Source organism: Syngnathus typhle, linkage group LG7 (assembly GCF_033458585.1).
Source record: "Syngnathus typhle isolate RoL2023-S1 ecotype Sweden linkage group LG7, RoL_Styp_1.0, whole genome shotgun sequence".
NCBI lineage: Eukaryota > Metazoa > Chordata > Actinopteri > Syngnathiformes > Syngnathidae > Syngnathus > Syngnathus typhle.
Window position 1 is genome coordinate 10365378 of NC_083744.1, and position 20062 is coordinate 10385439.

At 42.4% G+C, this 20062-nt stretch overlaps 1 protein-coding gene across 3 annotated transcripts in view; it reads right to left on the reverse strand.

Moving 5' to 3' along the window:
- The window catches only part of brsk2a (BR serine/threonine kinase 2a), a 119878-nt gene extending 106395 nt beyond the window's left edge, over positions 1-13483 (reverse strand). For all 3 annotated transcript variants that reach the window (XM_061282897.1, XM_061282899.1, XM_061282896.1), the window contains exons 1-2: positions 13320-13483; positions 13088-13210 (exon numbers count right to left, since the gene is read on the reverse strand). In XM_061282897.1, coding sequence (XP_061138881.1) covers positions 13088-13181 — 94 coding nt within the window. In that variant the 5' untranslated portion in view covers positions 13182-13210; positions 13320-13483. The remainder of the gene's footprint in view (positions 1-13087; positions 13211-13319) is intronic.
- Between the last annotated feature and the right edge of the window lie 6579 nt (positions 13484-20062).

Consider the following 20062-nt stretch of genomic DNA (forward strand, 5'->3'; position numbering starts at 1 on the left):
CAAAAAATTGGGCATTCATTTTCAATACATGTCCAATGCATGTTTGTTTAAGCATGATACTTACCGGTGAGTTCACCAACATACAGTAGGTTCTTCTTAATACTGCTCATTGATGTTATTTCTTTTTTGGACAAGGTGCTGCAAAATGAAAACAAAAAAGCCAAAGAAAAAACAAAACCCAGACCAAACACATTGACGCTAACTGACTACAGGTCTTATTGCATGGCATCACGCATCACGGCGGTCTGTATTTTTGAAACTATAACGCCAAAGAAGAAGCAAAACACACATGATTACCATTATAATGTTCCCTGCATATTTTGTTGGAATATAAAATGTTATCACTCCAGGGACATTTGACCTGAGACATTCCACACGGAGCCAGTCACGAATCCTGGCAATGATAAAGGCTATCAAATTACTTTTAAATGTTGGTTTGTCCTTGTATGAGCTTCTGAATCAATCCAGGTGGAGTGAGTCAGCTAGTTTTACCTTCCAACACTCTCCTCATCTCATCAGTGATAAGGTTACACATGTCTTGGGGGGCTAATGTTTTAAGGTTACACATGTCTTGGGGGGCTAGTGTTTTAAGGAAGAAAACCTGAAGAAGGTCAGAGCCCACCTACTCCTATCTTAATCACTGTCATTTGCTCAACAGGCACCTCCAGACTGACCCTATTACCTCTTGTGCATAGAGCTTAATCACATGGAAGTGAACAGTATACACAGTCAAAAAAGGAAAAAGGTTGCTATGGGCAGTATGTGCTTCACTCGCAATCACTGAAGGCTTAAGAGGTCAATCTGGTAATCAATCAATCAATCAATCAATCAATAAATCAATCAATCAATCAGTCAAACTGTAGTACATACACACACATTCGGGATAGAAATGATCCCATAACACACACTCACATACATATTAGTTGAAAATAATAACGTAGTCACCAAAAAAAGAGGCTGAGGGTGGGCACAAAACATCCGGGTGAAGAAACACCATCTCAAGGAGCCATTTGCACCAGGACAAGATCGTAGGCAACCGCCACAGGCCCCCAGCAAGAGTCTGCACATCCACAGTTCGGGCACATAAGGGCTATTTCTTAGGGAACGCTGACATTTGAAGTATTGTTAAAAAAGATGTATCAATCACTAACCAATGTCCATCTATCCATCCATTATCTGAACCACTTTTCCTCACGAGGGTCACGGGGACGCTGGTGCCTACTCCAGCTGACTTCGGACAGTAGGAAGGGGACACCCTGAACTGGTTTCCGGCCAATCACAGGCCACACATTAGACAAACAACCAATCACACTCACACCCAGGGGCAATTTGGAGTGCTCAATCGGCCTACTAAGCATGTTTTTGGGATGTAGGAGGAAACCGGAGTTCCCGGAGAAAACCCACGCGGGCCCTGGGAGAACATGCGAACTCTACACAGGACAACTGGAGATGGAATTTAATCAAATCATGACGAAATGGAAACCCATATTTGCTCCTTACACTACAGTCTACATTCAACTCAATTACACCAACAACAACAAAAAACTATCTTCGAGCTATTTTCTAATGACAATCATTCATGTTGTTTACATTGCATCACCACTTAATGCAGAACTGCCTCTATATACGTATGTCCAGGCAGAGGTTGTGCCACATGGGCACTCCATCATTCTCACCCTGTTGTGTGACGGATTACACGAGAGAAGAACAAAAAGAGGACTGTGTCAAGCATGGAGTCTGTCTGGACCACAAGGGGCCTGGCACTCGTCCTGGGGGCAGGCTAATGAATCACTTCCAAGGATGGACACATCCCTCAGACTCCAGGAGGGAGCCACTATGAGCTCATCTTTCTTCTTGCCTTCATACATGTGACTTCTACGTGACACAGATACTGTTGTATAATTGCCAATGAAGAGCACTTCAGTAAAGAGAGCTTGAAAGGGTAGCCGCGCATGAGGTGGGGACATTTTCCTGAAGCCGAACAAAATGAGAGGGACATTAAGTACCTCTCTTGGACAAATGGAAGCGTTAAGTACATCAGAAATTATGCTGTGTTCTTTCATCTCTCAGTGGAGGGATTTGACATATGATCATAAAAATGCTATGGAAAAGGAGGAGAGGGTTGCGGTGTATCCTTTGCATCAATCCGTTTGCATCAATGCCTGGTTAACATTGTCTTAAGGGCAACAGTAGTGGTAACAGTAAATAACAGGGGTGTAAAGAAAACCAATTTGAATCCGTTTTGATTGAAGCAAACTGAATCAGATTTTTACATTTTAAAATGTATCGTCCTTCAGTCGTATTGCACCCCATGTCTGGAGAAACCTTTTACTTTATGAGCAATCCACACCTGGTATATACAATGCTGATCATTTACTGTTTCTTTGAATTTAATCAACTTGAATAGGTCGGGCTTTGGATATCTGGTTACATATTAAGAAACATCACAAAGGCTACAGCTATCCCATTGTGATTCGGATTTCAGTTCCACTGAATCAAACTGTATTGAATTGTTCAACTTGAATATGTAGCATGTACTTGAATTATGTCTTATCCTATGTATCGAATCATGTTTTATTGGAGAGATGTATACTCCTGTTGAAAACGAATTAGACCTTCATAAGCCTTTACTGTGTAACCGGTCTGTGTGCATTTCCATGTGTGACTCAGTATCGGATTATCAAGAACAGATTCAGAATAATCCAACACAATTCTACTTGAATCACAATATAGATCATATTGCAAGACAATCCAAAATACAGGACCACATAAAACTGTTTTGTCTGAATTCATTCCAAGTAGAAAGCTTTAGAATTAGTATATCAGCACATACGTCTTATTTTTACGACTGTGACTTATAACAAGAAGTATGATGACACATTCTATTCAATTTGGTATTCCCAAGCCGTTACAAGCACAGGGCTATTAAAAGACAACACAGCATCTTCCTCTTCCATTAGTCTGCCTTCACATTAAATTAACCCATTTGTACGCATGCTTGCACATAGTTATGTGTGAGATTTGTAATATTTATTCAAAAAAAACGTTTTGTTTTCAAGTCAAGTCAAGTCAAGTCAAGTCAAGTTTATTTGTATAGCCCTAAATCACAAGCAGTCTCAAAGGGCTTCACATAGACAGAAATTGACAATTATTCTCAAAGCATCCCCTGATCTTAAGCTCCCAAAAGGGCAAGCCTCTTTACCCCAGCAGGAAAGATAGAACAGAGGGATAAGGGAATGAACACCACATGTTTGATTTGTTATTAGAAAGCCTCCCCCCAAGATAAATCTTAAATGTATACTGTGTACAGGCTAGGCTTTTTAGATTCAAGTTTGCTTAATATGTGTAAGTGAGTAAGAGATACCTGTCCCATGATTGACAGGTGCATTCTGCAAGAAGCATATTTTCTTGCTTGGATTTAATTCTTTCGGCGTTGTATGAATCCAGTACTGAATTGCTTCCGGTGAGATCTAATCACCTCCGCATGAAATGAGACCTACCTGAGCAGAACAGTAATGTAAGGTCTGGAGGGTGCAGGGAAATATCCATTAGGCATGAAACGAGGAAATGAGGGAACAGGAGGAGCAAAGGTCGAGAAGAAAGAGGGTGATAAGACATGAAGGGGAAAAAAAAGCGCCAAGGATAGCAAGATACAGAGAGAGCGAAAAATAAGATAACGTTAGCAGCAGTGCTGGACTGTGGCTGAGATTTGAAAGTAGGATGCAAGGGACGTTGCATGACTGTGTATACTTTACATTCACTAATTGTGCTAACTCGAAATGTTTTTTCCTTGAGTGAGCGCACAAAAGAAAAATCCAACAGACACCATAATTGGCGACATGGTGGATGATTGGTTAGTACATCTGTCTCACACAGCAGAAGGCATCGGCTCAAATCCGGTCTTTGGCCTTCCTATGTAGAGTTAACGAGTTTTCCAAAAACATACAGAAGACGGGTTATGCTAAGGAAAAATAGCAATCGTCATTATAAACACAAGCCACTTAATGAATAATGCCCTGCCACGCGTTGACCTGCACGTTTTCAGTTTTGTTTAAACAGTCACAAACCAATGTAAATATCCACTGCTGGCTGTACATCTTTGCTTCTACTTAACAAACTGTAACACACCAAAGTAGGAGTAAAGACAGCAACAAAGCAGGCTAACAAAAAAAAAAAACTCAAGGACAGTCACAGCCATGACCATGTTGCTATGGCAACAGACATCAAAATAGATGTTGCCACTAGAAAAGACAAATATAGATTTACATACAAGTCCCTATCTACGCTATCAACAGAGTCAATATGAGTATACTTGCGTGAAACTGAGGACATGGTCCAAAAAGCAACATAAGCGTGTCCACTTTAAGGACAAATGCACAAACTGAACAAAATGTAGTTTCCCCACTCTTCCATGAGGGCTTTTTATAGTGTATGTTTTTGGATTCATTGATCAGGTCAGGTAACCCGGTGACAATCTCTGTTGTAGCTCAGGTTTTCGAGACGGTCAGTGACTTTTGTACATTCTTCCACACAAGGCGCATCTTTCAGTGCTTTTATGCACCTTGCTCTGCGCACTGGGGGATGCTGGAATAGATAAGGGCCTTATCTAAATTGTCCCCACAAAGTCAGAAGCATAAAATGGTCTGCAATAAATAACTGAGAATCAGGGGGAACTGTGTGGGCGACCCCTGGTTGATTAATTAATTAAGAGGTGAGTGTCCTTAACCCTCAGGCGTCATATTTGTGCAGCCCTTCCTGCTGTGGCTGCATTTTCTCTATCACGACGTCACATCCTTGCTCTGGGTAAATGGATAACTGGGATTCCTCTCCTACAATACAGCTGCACGGCACATTTTGCTCTGTGTGAATGCAGGGAGTTCTCATTGTACAAGGCGTAGTGAATGTGAGAGACAGAGAGAGAGAAGGAAAGAGAGGGAGAGACACCCATGCTGCGTCCTGGATTTGAATGATAATAGAGGCGCTGACCCTGAGAGGTGCTTTACTGCGCTGTTGTTTTTTTTCTCGTCACACTCAGAAACCGCCTCCTCTTTTGAGGCTGCACTGAGTCCACTCTGCCTATCTCATGTGCTAAAAACTCCTGTGATTTATGCCTCTCTGGCACTGTTATGGATCATCAGACTGATGTGGAGGAGGAAGCTGCAGCGCAGACACAGACACACAAGTACATCACTAGCATTGTCATGAATAAGCAGCTTTAGGCCTAGAGTAAAAAAGCAGCCATCAGGGATGAAGATGCAGCAATGCCCCTTTTTTTCCATTGTGTTGCTTGGTCACTCAGTCAGATCTATTGGTAACAGTGATTTCAAACCACATAAAGAATGTAAGGAAAATAGATCAGATTGGAATTACAGTGATAGTGCACTCAAAAGGTAAAAGAGGGGCACATAAATCAAGTCAAGTTTATGTGTATTGCTCTCAAGTCTCAAAGGGCCTCACAAACCTACAGTTAATTTACAACACGGCCAGAAATAAAATCCCCAAAAACAGTAAGGGAAAAAAATTCACTGATTTGTAAGTTATTACAGTAGGCTCAGTTCATTACAGGATTTGACCGGCCGGGCAAAAAAGATTACTTTATAACCTGTTTATTCATTACAAATGTTGTATTATTATGCAATGCAGAAAACAAAATATTATATACCAGAGAATCAAATTAAATTGTGACTGTAAGATCGAACATCAAATCGGGTCAAGATTTTAGAGAATCAAGGCCCCCCTCTGAGTGCACGCCCCTCATAGATAGGTCAGACAGGACGTGCCATCCAAACATTGCTCTCTGATGACAATATGCCTTGACAGTTCTGAGTCAAATGGGAATATTCTGATTCCGCGTTCAACTTTTCTATCGTGCCAAAATGCCGTCATTTACATTTGCCCCAGACACACATTATTGGAGCCAGCCCATCTGGGACCCTATGTGAGATTAAGCAGGTAAATGAGATGGATGGAAAGACAATCAATTGATGAAGTGGTCATGAATTTTCCACATAGTTGATTTAGAAAAAAAAAAGGTCAAATGACCACGTTTTAAATCTGGAATACAATCAAATTAAAATATAATACATCAGTACGAAAATCCATACTCTTTTGAGCTCATCCAGCAAATGAACCAACTCCAAGTTTTATGCTGATCTTTCGGAGTTACGCATAATAGTAATGCGATGAGTATCGATCAAAATAAGAATAATCTTCCAATTACCATATTGCTTTGATTAATGGTCTATAGAGAGGCCCTATGGTGGATTATGGAGCACTAGTGTGAGATGTGCAAGGGTGGTGCAATGAGGAAAACTATACCAAAGTCAAGGTCAATGGCCTACCTATCTATTTGTTAATGGATGAAGTAGAGCAGGACAGGCAGCACTGAGGGGGATGAGGACGGCGCTCCCCCCAATCACAGGACATCCTGCCAAGGCGAGCTGAGCCGACAGCCACTAAAGCCGAGGCTCCCCACATGTGCTAATCTCTCAGATTTAAAATGGGAACACAGAATGCAGCGCAGAGCAAAGAGCAGGACAAGCCTGTCTGATCCATGGCCATATGTGACGACACGCTAAAGCATGCAGCCTGCACAAGCATGTGTGAACCATGCAACGAAGCAGAACAAATGGAGGGGGGGGGGGGGGGGCACTCAGTATGAATGAGTTAAACTAACACGTGTGGAAAAAGGCTGCATATTTTACTGCCACTATTCAGATGTAGACATGATGCTGATTTCTGATTGCAGCCGCTTGCAGAGGTTGAGAGCGAGAGAAAACAGAAGCGTGAGTAGGTGGAAGAAGAGAGAGAGAGCGATCCCTTCCGTTTTTCATGAAGGCAGATTGGGAACCAGCAAGAAGCGGAGAAACCATGACAACCAGACAACCAACATTGGCAGCCGACCCAGCGTTCACGCACTTTTAGCGAGGCAGGCAGCTAAGCAAGGGTTAAATTTGAACTGACACAAAAGACGTGGTGGTAGCTGACTTGTAATGACTGTCCAAACAAGACAAAACACAGTGAGTAGCAATGACAAGGATCAGTAGGACATAAAAATAAACATTTGATCGTCACAATTTGGAGCAGCAGGGGGGGAAGAAGTGGTGTACACACTCTCCACTGCACTGGAGGACAATTACCGTGAAATCCCAAATGGCATGAGAACATAAAACAACCTATGGCAAGCAGAGAACTTCACTAATCTAGGGAGAAAAAAGTCTCTTGCTGTGATGGCTGCTGTAATGTCCTGTGTCGTTTCCATTGTTAGATATTCCCAATACATCTCCAACCTGTATCATCCCCCTTTCATTGGGGAGCTTGTGATAAAAGACAGACATTTCTAGCTCATTTTACGGGTGCTCAATCACCTTTGTATTGCATTCAACCACCCCTAAAATGTTGAATATTTTTTTACTGTGCTCTTTTGAAACAAACTAGAAATGTGTATTATCATACAATATTGAACTGAAATGTAATATTTCAGCCACAAAAATACACCACTCGCCTTGCCTCAAAATTGATTTGTACCGCCCAGTTCCTCCCCTCCCACCTCTCTCCGACACAGAGCAATACGCTGCTTTCCAGTGATATACAGTCGTGGTGTAAGTACCTTGCTTGGTTCTGCCAGTGAATCCCAACACACTAATTTCATTAAAATTCCTCATTCTTTGTTGCATTTTATGTTGTTAGGTAGGAGTTAGTAGATGCTTTATTTAGAGGGGAAATGTTTCAGATGGTCAGTGTCAGTGTGGCTGCCTGCGTTTGAGTTGGAATGAGACAATATAGACATTGTGTCAGGTGCTTGCATTTATTTTGAAGTCATTATGGACAAGCAAGCTTTACATCGTAGCCCCTGGTAGGACAAAGAGAGGGGGGTTTCATTTTAATACATTACATTATGGGAATGTTGTAGCGCAAGAGAGAGGCAAATCTAAAAAAAATAACACTTTCAGCAATGCTTAACTGATTCACTGACCTCCCATCGAAAGATCGAGCCCTTTCACCTTCTTGAGGTCAGGAATAGAAAAATGAAAAAAGAAACTGGAGAATGGAGCATAATGAATAAAATGATCAATACTTCGCTTGACTCAATAATTTTCTATGCACTCACAAACATCAAGACCTCTTCATGTGTTTCTGTTCAGGGTCCCCCGTTTTCTTTGACTACCATTACTACTTTTCACCTTTATCCTTCACTATACTCCCCACTGTTTCGCCACCTCTTTCCTCATCGTTAGTCTCTGAAAATCATTGGCTACATACATTCCTCCCAATCGATGCAATTCTACCAAGGTCTTGTTTGATTTACCGAATGGTTGAATCCCTGTATGAATGTTGACTCGCCGAGGGAAGCCAATGGAGACAGGAGCCGTGCCCTATGATGGAAGTTGTCATCAGAAAGTAATTCTCGTCAAAGACAGAACATACACATGCAGTCGCATCTCACCAATTAGGTTACATTTCAAGTCAGGGGTAGCATGGTTTTGGCTTGAGAATCAAACAGCTGGGCCCAGACAGTCTTGGCTTCATGTGACCCAGCTTGGTTCCACAGCGCTAACATACTGTATGGGTGGCTGGCTTTCAGCTAGGAGTAACACAAAGTAGCCACTGGGTCAAGCCTTTAAAACAAAACCACCAAACACTAATTTAAATTTATTTGCCTCATTTGCCGGACTAACAAAAGAGTCTCACGAAAAATTGTGAGTCATTTAGCGAACACCCTGGGTGGGGGTCACCACTTGTGTTAGCGCCCAGCATGGCTTTTAACGGCATCAGCAACAGGCAACGGGGGTGTTTTTTCATGCTTTAGCCGAGGGGTTTATTTTTTATTGACACCATCGAGTGAACATTCCCTCCTCACTTGTCATCATCAGGGAGGAATATCATGTAGTGTGAAACACTCATGGATTGCTTCTACCAGACAGGAAATCTTTGAAATTGATCTCAATGAACCACTCCAACTCACCAGCAATTAATCAAAACCAAATTAACGGTTTTTCATTATCATGGAATGTCCAACCCATCATCGGTCTGTGTACATGAGGGTCGAGAAAACATTTTGTTTGTTCTTGCGTAGTCATGCACTGTGAAGTCCTGATATAAACCACAACAGGACCAGTGCTGACACAAAGACAAATGAAACTGCTAGATTCCCGTATAAATGCAGCGAACACAGAAAGAGAACGTCTTAGCAGATATACAAACTGAGATACGGACCAATACAACATTGCAGGATGCATTTTGTTGGGTGCATATGTCAATATGAAGGCCTAGCTCATGGTTTGTTTCACTTGCTAAATGTCCAGCGAAGAATCAAGGAGACTACATAACCCTGAGCTCACAGCTTGTCAATAGCTAAATCTTGCAAGAACAAGGATTTACACCGGATTAAGAGGCCTTTTTAGCCAAACAATGGGCAGCATTTATTCCATTAATCAAATACTGACAAAGAAAGAGAGAAAGAGGGAAAGAACGAACTCACGAATCAACGGGCAAACAAACAAACAAACAAACAAAAATTTGGGTTGCGGTTTCTGAAGTATAAACAAACAAAACAATGATTCAGCTCCCGGTATTCGGAGGACAAAACAAATCCAGAATTGTGAACCTTCTATAGCAAAGTTTCATAAATTGCAAGAAATAGACTATTTCACACAGAACGTGTATTTTCTGCAAGGGTGACATCTTAAGCACCAAGAGCAAAAACAGTTCACTTTCTTCTTGAATGGGAATAGCCACAGTCCAGACAGAAGCAGGACTGCAATGCTCACCTCGCGGATACACTGGTCTGACTAAGTCCCAACCCTCGAGTACAATAACTGTTTAAGACGGGCTCTGTGGCTCCAACCCTAATGAGCAGTCGCTCATGCAGACACAACCTATTAAAGAACGCTGTTCTGGCCCATGCGGGTACACAGAAAGCAAGCTAACCCAAGGAAATACAGAAAAAAAAAATAAACAGCACTAAAGACAGACAGAAACTGCTTGCGTAGAGCCAGCAAATGTCATCTCCATCTGTTGTCACTACACCATAAAAACATGATTATGTATCACTTTACAGAACAGAAGTCTGCGCAATGAGTCTGCATTTGGCAACACGCGAGGGCTACGTCGCTAAGCTTAGAGCGGGCCTGCCCAATGGGCCACGTGATTGTGTGAGCGACTGGAGACTTTGGCTGCGTAGGGGATTAAATCAGGAAGCCGAACCAGAACCACTTTGGTGGCTGTGTGTGTCCGTGTGTGTGCGTTTGTGTCAGGACTAATCACTTAATGAACGGGGAAGAGCACCACTGCTCAGCTCAACCAGAGGACATATTCCTCTCCTCTAATAATACTACCCGAGCACCACAGCTTTAGCCCACTGGAAGGTGCCTGCTGTCACTCCTGACTGCGTGAGGCATGCACAGTTGCAGGCCGGCCCTGGCTGAAAGACCTGGCTGAGAGAGCTAACATATTTCATCAACAGGATATTAAGCATGCAGGTCATCAATCTAAATAGGTCTAGCATGGATTACCCGCACTGAGGCTGGATATGGATAGATATGTAATTGTTTTTCAAACAGAACACACAAGCCTTTTACTTGAGCGCAGGTAAATGTCACATTAAAATGAATGATCTAATAATTGTCTCAATGACACTAAATTTCACAAATGAAATGTCAACACAGGACAGCTAAGGATGCAATTCTGACACTTGAGCTTATCTATGCTTACATGGGTCTGACAAATGAGCCTTGCCAGAAATTGGGACAAAAGCAGCTCATAAATGCATCATGAGGCATGGATGATGCGGGTGACACCATATCATTTGCAGTCTGTACCCGGTAGACCATTGCGCCAGCAGCGTTCCACCAGCAAAAGCCTCTCCAGAGAGCAAACTGTACTGGGTCTTTCTGCAAGTGACGATTGTACAGGAGGAGCAGCGGAGAGGAAGCAGCGCACAGGCACTTGTGGCGATATATTCATAATTCATCTTTTGTGGAAAACACCATGCAACATTTATTTCCATTATAGGTTTGTGCAGATGTGGCAGATATTACATAGTGAGTTTATTAACCACAAGCCAACAACAACATAGGCTACACTTGTGCAACACTTGAGCTTTAGTGCGGTTCAGTTCCCTTCATACGGCGTTTCAATCCTTTGCGAAGCCGATCTGAATGGCCCTACTTCACAGTCTTGTGCTTTACATCTCAACATCCTTTGTAGACTTTGCATATTTTCATGCTTGCGTGGGTTTTCCCGGGGTCCTCCGGCTTCCTCCTACACTGCAGAAATATAGATTGGTCATTTGAAGATTGTAATTTACCCACAGGTGTAAATGGTTCTGGTTTGGCTATATGTGCAGGCAACCAGTCCAGTGTTTACTCTGCCTCAGTTCACAGGGATAGACTCCAGCTCACCTATGACCCGAAATGGGGACAAGCAGAATAGAAAATGGACGGACGGGTGGACGGACGGGTGGACGGACGGGTGGAAGGACGGGTGGAAGGACGGGTGGAAGGACGGGTGGACGGATGGACGGACGGATGGAAAAAATGAATCGAGATTATGACAGAGGGATGATTTAAACGAGTTTATTTGTTCAGGTGTACCATCAGCAAACCACAACATTGCATCTTATTCATTTTCTGTTTAATTACTGGGCTATCTTCAGGTTGTAGTGTGTCAGCAAATTACATTACGACTGTCTGGCCATTCATTCTGCCTTCAAATCCATTTTTGCAACTCTGATCAGGATTTACTTGACTGGAACATTATTGTGGCTAACTGAACAAAATTGCCAAACATTCCATCTTTAATAGGATTACATTTCTCAAGTTTTGAATCAGGGGTATTAAATTAACAATATGTTTGCTGTTTAGTGGTGTAACACTGGCTAGCTTGCTTGATGATGCAGTTCTACAGTACTGGAAAGAAAATCCACAGCAACCAGCATCTTGAGATCTATATAATATTTTGCAAAAGAAAACATTACTGTCGGCTCGTGGACTTCTTGACTCAGCTTGACTCTTTGCATGTGCACCTGATGCTGTTGCTGCTCGTGCATAAGTTTCTGTAGAAGCTGTAGATATTCCAAATAACAAAGTGCGGGGTAAAGGTTAAATATGGAACATACCTGGACTGGGAGGAAATCCCCATAAGATAATCGGGAAATGGACAGAAAGAAGAAAACACTGGCCAAGAAAATGCAATTTACACGCACACACGGCTGCGCAGCATGACCAGCTGGTAACACAAGTAACGCCTATTTGCTGCGTTTTAAACAACAGATGGGAGAAAATTCTCTCAGCAGAAACACAGTCTTTTTAGCGGCTTACAAGTACTGCATGTGAGCTTTCCTCTTCTTTTGCATGCATGGCTCCACCGGCAACACATGCCTCACTTCACAGAATCCACACAAATATCCCCTCAAATCAAATTTGATGGAGTTAAGTCCTGTTTCCATTATGAATTACCTCAAGCAACAACAAACTGCAGTGTCATTGGAGTCAATAGTGAGCTATGTGCCGGTTTTTCAGGGAAAACACTAACATGCCCAAGGCGACATGAAGACAGATTCATGTTGCTCTTATTTCCCAGCACCTGTCAGGGTGGTACCCACGGCACCATGTTGGAGGAAACCCACGTCATGCAACCACGGCCTAGAGGAGAACCGCCTGACTGATTGCTTCCCTTGCCTTGCCTGCCATGGGACTAAGAATAGATCGTTGCATCGGGCAAATCGGGATTAACAGGGCTGCAACCTGAGCACGCACAAACACGCACGCACACGCGCGGGAATAACGCCCCCAAAACTTTATTCTAACAGTCGGCCCGGGATGCACACGCGTAAGTGACAGTCCAAACCAATGCAAAGCAGCATCACCTAAATCCTCAACACCCCTCCCGACTCCCTTGTCCCACACTGCGTGAACAATGATTATGTCAGCGGATCAGTGGGACACAGCAGAGCACAAGGAGACGCGAGAGGGGGGTTCGAACTAAACGCTTAAATGAGATGCACACGATCTGCGCAAGATCGAATCAAATGAATGAAGCAGTTGCAAAAGGATGCACGGAGCAAGTGTCAAACCTGCCCACTAACCTGTCTGTCCTTTGCCCAACGTCTTCTCCAATCGGTACGGTCCCACGTAATTGGCATGCGGGGCTCCGCTGTTGTCTTTACCGGACGATGACATGACGAATGCAGCTGGAGATCAGTTACTTTCTAAAACGAAGAGCAGGCGATGAAAAGCACTCCTCCTCGGAGGTCCGAGCCGCTTTGACGTCTTGCTTTTAAAACTCCACCAACGTCACCTCCTCTTCTTGTGGCTCACCTGCTTGTGTTGTCCTCCCGTCTCCGCAGCCCACAACCTCGCTCGGTGTTTGAGGAGGCGAGGTTGTTCCTTTTCTTTCTGCACAGCTCTCCAATCACCGAAGACGTGCGTCCAAGTCCCTTCAAAGCATTGTAGGAACGAGCTGCGCTGCCTCAGCGCGACTGTGGGAGGTGCTGCGGAGGCGTGTGAGATGGTTGGCGGTCCTCTTAGCCAATCACGGAGGAGCACTGTGTCTAGCGCCGCAGCAGATTTGTGTCGCTGGACCAGCAGCTCTTAACCTGTTGGCAAACAACATATAGGTTGACATATAATATGAAAACAAGTTTCACAAATCTGAAATACGAATGTCCTAATTTTTCATGCATGCATCCATCCTTTTTACAATAGGGTCGCAGGTGACCCGAACTCAATCCCAGCAGGCTTTTGGCAGGAGGAGGTTGTACACATTGATTCACACTTAAGAAATTTTAGAGCACAACAAGGAAAAACAACTAAACAGAGCTAGAAGGTAAAACCAAAAAAAGTGTCAATAATTTGCTGCAAATTGGTGCACCCTAGAAGCAGACACAGCCCAGCATCTTCCTGCTGGCCTAATTATTTTGGACTTTAGGAGCTTTGCTGAAACTTTGGCGGGATATCCACTTCAAATGAACTATTTCATTAATGTTTCAACCGAATAATAGTAATCCAATTCCGTTTGTATTGATTTTTCCTTGTTTTACATGATAGTTTCTTCATGGAGAAAAATGGAGGGGCTACAACCTGAGAATACATGCCACAGGAAAAACAGCAGTAATCTCTGAAACCAAGACCGCTTTTAACCTAATGCAATTTCTCTACCAGTATAATGTGGTAAATTCTACAGAAAATGAAAATGATTTGTGTTATTTCAAAACTGAGATATGCAGGTGGAGGCACAACAAGAGGAAGCTTTCTCTTGAAGTGGATGTTGTTGAAATAAATCTTTGTGCCACAATTCATTCATTAGAAATCTCTGTCTCCACCAACTGTCTAGACTGAAGAGCCCTGACCTCCCAGCAGCCGTGATTATTACATTTTGGACTTGCTGTTAATGCCCTATACATTCATTGGACGAAAATAAGTTATAAAATGACGACAATTACAGTGAATTTATATAAACCTTAAGCAATATATTGGTTAAAGTATGCCTATCATTTATATCCGATCAATATATACAAACCTTAGCCAATATATTGGTTAAAGTATCAATTTGTAGTATTTGCTTTGTTTCTAATAAGAGATAGTATTGTAATGGACAAAATCCAGAAAATGCAGATGTGTTTCTCTGTAAAATGCACATGTTGTAAGTGTCAAAAGTGTTCATAAATATTTATACTGTCTGCAAAGAGTTTCTTGTCTCTGTCATTGTCCACTCCTTGTGCTCTGCTTTTTTAGATCAGCTCTTTAAACACACACACATACAGACGCTCACTCAACACAAACTTTCAAGTGATTGTGTGAGTGCAGCGCGGGGTAGGGGGGGGTTGGATTTCCAATTCGTTTCACACCCCACTGGTCTGAGACCTGTGACTGTGGCTCTGGCCTCTGTCTATTCCTCGCACCCTGAGAGAGCACAGATGTCAAGGGACGCATGCAAGGGACACACATACAAGCTGGCGCTTTCAACAACTAATGTGCAATTTGACCTCCAAATCTTCTTAAACAGAGGACAAAGTTAAAGGGGTGTCTGAAATAGCAAGTAGCAAATATTGGAGGATTAACACAAAGTCGTGTCCCTCAAAACTAAGGACGTTCCAAGAAGAATAAACAGCTTTCATCGTTCCAGAAATATTAATTCGTTGCAATTCACAAAATGTTTTTGATAGTGGAAGCAATAGTAGAAGTTCCAATCCTATTCGAGTAGATTTTATTACAATTTCTTTGTGCGAATTTGGCACTGACACTAGTTGACACGCCTCTAGAACATCGCATGGACATCGGGGAGAGGACCTCCTCTTGCCCACCGGGGCGAACCCCAATGTGCAGGTGACAAGCAAAGGGCAATAAGAACGTATAAGCTTGGCGCCTCACACCATAGGTGACTTACATCTGGGCAAGGGAAAACGTAAGCCAGTGTATTTTTAACGGCAGAAATCATTAATAAGACATAGGTTATCTTTTTTCAATTCTGCAGGAAAATAGTTGTATGTCTCCTTCAGAGTAAGCAAGGAAATGCAATTGCAATACTTGACAAGTACACTTCCTTGTTTGTAGCCTTTCATTAATGGAGTTCATAAGCATATGCCCTAGTTGAGTGCCTTTGAGGTCCTCGATGCGAGTGTGTGTCATTTCCCCTGCTGCCCTTCATCCCACCGTGAGCCAGTCTGTTTGGGGAGGGGCGACCCAAAGTGCCATACAGGTGACTGCTTGATATCAGGTGGACCAGGCATGTGAATCCAGTGCCAGGTGCAGGCAGGTGGGCACCTTCTCAATAATGCATCACGCCTGGCAATGGTGCTGGCAGGAGTGCCACTTTGAAGTGCTCGAAGAACATCTGTAGCCTGAGTTTTTAATCACCTCGTCTGTACCACCTCGCTTCCCTACCGACGCCCCTCTATCCCACCCCTTTGCAAGAAATCAATGAAAAGTGCTGCTTGGATGTGTATGGAGTTCAATGAAGATGCGTTACGTTTTCAAGCTGATTCAATGAACAGGGCAAACAATTTATTACTCCTTCTGGATGTTCCAGAGAATACTTTTATTTGATCCATTTATTCATTTACTAACAGTCTAACAACAATTCCCCATAATTGCAGGTCAGGCAGTAATGCTGATCGTATTTTCCTTAATAACCAAAAACAGTGCGATAACAAGCCCTTCCATTATGCATTGTTCTTACGTGACATATGATTTGGAGTTTATTCTTTAATCTGTAGAGCTCCAGCAAGGATGAGATAGATTTGAGATTTAGAAACCCCCGCAATAGCATTATTTTATTTAATGTGACAAAAGAAGGTAGACAAGTTTGTGCGGTTTTGTGGCAAAAGGTACAGGGCTCAAATGTAGTGGAGCAATTGTATCACATAAAAATAATTCGTTTTTAAAAACAAATATGCAGCTAATGCACTGGTAAGAATTAAAATGCTAAATTATCAGCCCCCCCACCCCCCCACCCCCCGTGAAATTGTCTTCACGTTAGAAAAATAGAGATGTTTCTAGCAATTTTTATTACCATTCATCTTTTTAAAACTTTCAACAGTTCTTACTAGTCTCTGATTTCTCAAAATTAGTTATTCATCAGTTTATCGTGTAGCCTATACTGTAAATGATATGCAACGTTCATACATTTACTTGACAGGTGACAGTCATATTGGCCCATCACAGGAAACTGACTACGATGCAAGCCTCAACAAAAATGAGTTTGACACCTCTGCCTTAAAGCAAGAAAGAAACGCATGATGAAACAAAATAAAACAAGCTCAAAAACCAAAAACAAGCTCGCCACAAGATGAAACAAAATATGACCTGAAAGTAGATGCCATCAACAATACCAAATGGGCGGGCACATATTGAAAGAAACCAAGCAACACCACATGGAGAATTTACACTGCGCATGCTGATTTAGTCTCAATTTACTCTACTTTGTTGAGGCTTTTTGTCTCCCCTGTGACCCAGTTACAAAGCCTATCATGGAATTAATTGGAAGCAGACAAATCTCATCTCCAACTGCAGTGAGTTTTTCATTGGTGTTAATGAATGACAATTGTAATTAATATTCATGATGAAAATATATAAATTCATAATAATTATTATTTCACATCATTATTATTTCATATCACTTGGCTGGACACGGAGAATTCAACGTCTCATCACACTGTCCCCTGTATGATTATGTGTGGAATAATCTGACCAGGTAAACAATTTGTATGTATCCCTTTACACAAAACATCCCCACAATAGCACCCCCCCACACACACACACACACACACACACTCAAAAACTCAAATGTCTTGTATTAGAATATTGTGTAAGTCTATCCAGGAAGAACAGATGCGCTGGAACTCTCAGCCCTTCAGGGTTGTACAAAATGCAGTTAGTGGTTTGGCCAGCATGGTGTGCTTGATTAATTTCTGTCAACCACATCCAGTGAAGGCTATCAGTGTTCACCTGAAAAAAATTACAAAACTGGAGGGGAGAGGAGTGACTGAAAAATGAATGAAGCTGCGGTTTGACCTCTGCCACTAAAATGTGACCTCCATAGAGTACTTCACAGAAGAAAGCAAAAGGGTGGTGAAATATTGATGAGAGGAAGTATCCTTCCTTGATAGGATTTCAGGTGACACTGTTTCTCAAGACATGTATTGTCGCTTACAGCAGACACAAAAGGGTTGTGTGTGTTTGCAAGGGCTAAAAGAGGGGCACACTCCAGGCAACAATCAGAACTTGGCATGATGCTCTCACCATCATCAGACAGTAAGTCGAACTGGTCTGCAGTGGATCTCATGGGCGTATTTTCACGTTCAGAATTATGGACATCTACAAGTAAAACATGGTAGATATTGATTGGTTAGGTTCTTCCTAAACTATTGTGGAACTGAAACGTACGCAAAAGAGGTTCTTGCACACATGCATAAAGCTTCATATTATCCCTGCACCTGAGGACGCTCGTCTGAGAATGAAGAAGACTTTGGAGCATAGTACAATTGATCCGCCGGCATCTGCATGCAAATGAGTTTGAAATTCAATATGGAAATGCACTGTACCGCAAAGCACACAAATTATAAGACACTTTAGCACAACATTGCCGCCTGCTGGTCCACATCCTTACTCAACATACACTTTGGACACAATCATCTTTTTAAAGAATAAAATCTGGAGACATGGTCATTGCGTGATTTTACCCAGTTGTTGCAAAGCAAGCATTCTGTCGACTAACGTGGGCTCTTGCAGCATCACTGGCATGATGAAATCTCTCCATGCTCTCATCTGACCCACTTTGCATCTGTTTTACACAGCCCTCAAGTTGTGCACATCCTGTCGCTTCACAGCCAAATATGTAAAATAGACATCTCTATCCTCTCGTGAGTCATAAGACGGAAAATTGGATCCATTTGGCGCAAAGCAAAATTTCAACAACCCCCGTAAATTATCCGTTTTTAATTTAAATACATGTAGAATGGGTCTGCATAATGGTTACAAACCACTTTTGATTCTGCTGGATGTAAAAGATCACATGCATAATACTTTGCATAAATGTAATGTTAAACACTGCAGAGTTGGTTATTATTGGGGATGAACTAATGATGTCACTGGGCAATTAGGATGGCAACGCTAATTGCTTGCTTTACTAATCACTGATAAAACACTTGTGGTACATTGGATTAAAACAACTACATTTACTGTAGCTGTAATTAATGTCGTCGGTCACTAATTATGCATGCACAACCCCTGCTTTCTTTCTGGTGCCATTATCAGTTGGCCTGTTGTGAAGAAAAACATCCATTCATTCAGATTTGGTCTGGAGGTTCTTTCCTAGCTGGCTTTCACTTTTGGGTAAAGTGGATTTCTTAATATTGTGTTAACATATGGCCACTAAACATACACTGAGCTCGATGAAAAGGTCAATACAGCCACAAAAATAAACATGTCATTAGAATCTTATTAAAGGCAGACTTTCAGACACTGTTGGATCTCATTAAATTTGTGTCTGGTAACTGTATATCATGTAGGCCATGTTGTAGTCCATAAAACCTTCGTATCTCATAAATTACACTCTCTGTCAGAAATGTGATGAATTGTGTTGTCCTTTATGACCTTTAAACTGGTACTGTATGTTTGTGTTTCACCATAGATCGAGATTGTATTGCTGTTGTGGAATATCTTACACCTAATAGTTGGAGAAATTAGTGAAGTGTGTACTCTCATCTTGAATAGCAGGCTTGGATAAGAACAAATCCATTAGAAGAGGCATGTTATACACTGTGGAAAGGTTATGTGATCAATATCCCATGATTGCCTGTCATCCTCTTATTGGTCTCACAGAGCTGACTGAGCCCGGCACGTGAGAAGTAAAAACATTCAGATGATTCCCATTGGTTGTTGGTGGCTTTAATAGCCAGCAGGTTGGGTTCGAGTTCAAGTGGGCCTGCAACGATTCTAAATCCCAATTATTTATCAGGTAAGCACAGGTCCCTTTTTATCATATGAACAATAGATTTTGTAGGACTGCCATTATTCTTAGGAGGTGGATATAAGAACAAGCACTGAAGCAAACGGATTTATAGATGGATGGATGAATGGATGGATGGATGGATGGATGGATGGATGGATGGACGGACGGACGGACGGACGGATGAAGGCGGAGGAGGAGCCTGGAGGGTGAGGTGCCACAGCCGAGATGGATGGAGAATAGAAAAAAGGCGACAGACGTGGGCCAAGCAGGGGCGGCTCAAGCTGTCGGGGAGCAAATGACAGCGGCAGATGCATTACCTGCCGGCCTTAACATTACGTCTCCATCCCCGCTGAGACCCCCCCCCCTCTCTCTCTCTCTCTCTCTCTCTCTCTCACTTGCTGTCGCATGCACATTTATACTTTTACTCCATCTCAGTTGATTGAAACCAGCAGTTGGCACGGCCCATAATAACTCACGATCAGCTCTCATGCCTTAATCAATGCACACTTATGTTTACACACTGATGCACATAAATGGTGGTGGGAAGTAGCGAAGTTCAAATACTTCATCACTCAGTATTTCATTATATAATGACTTGTGACATTTACTC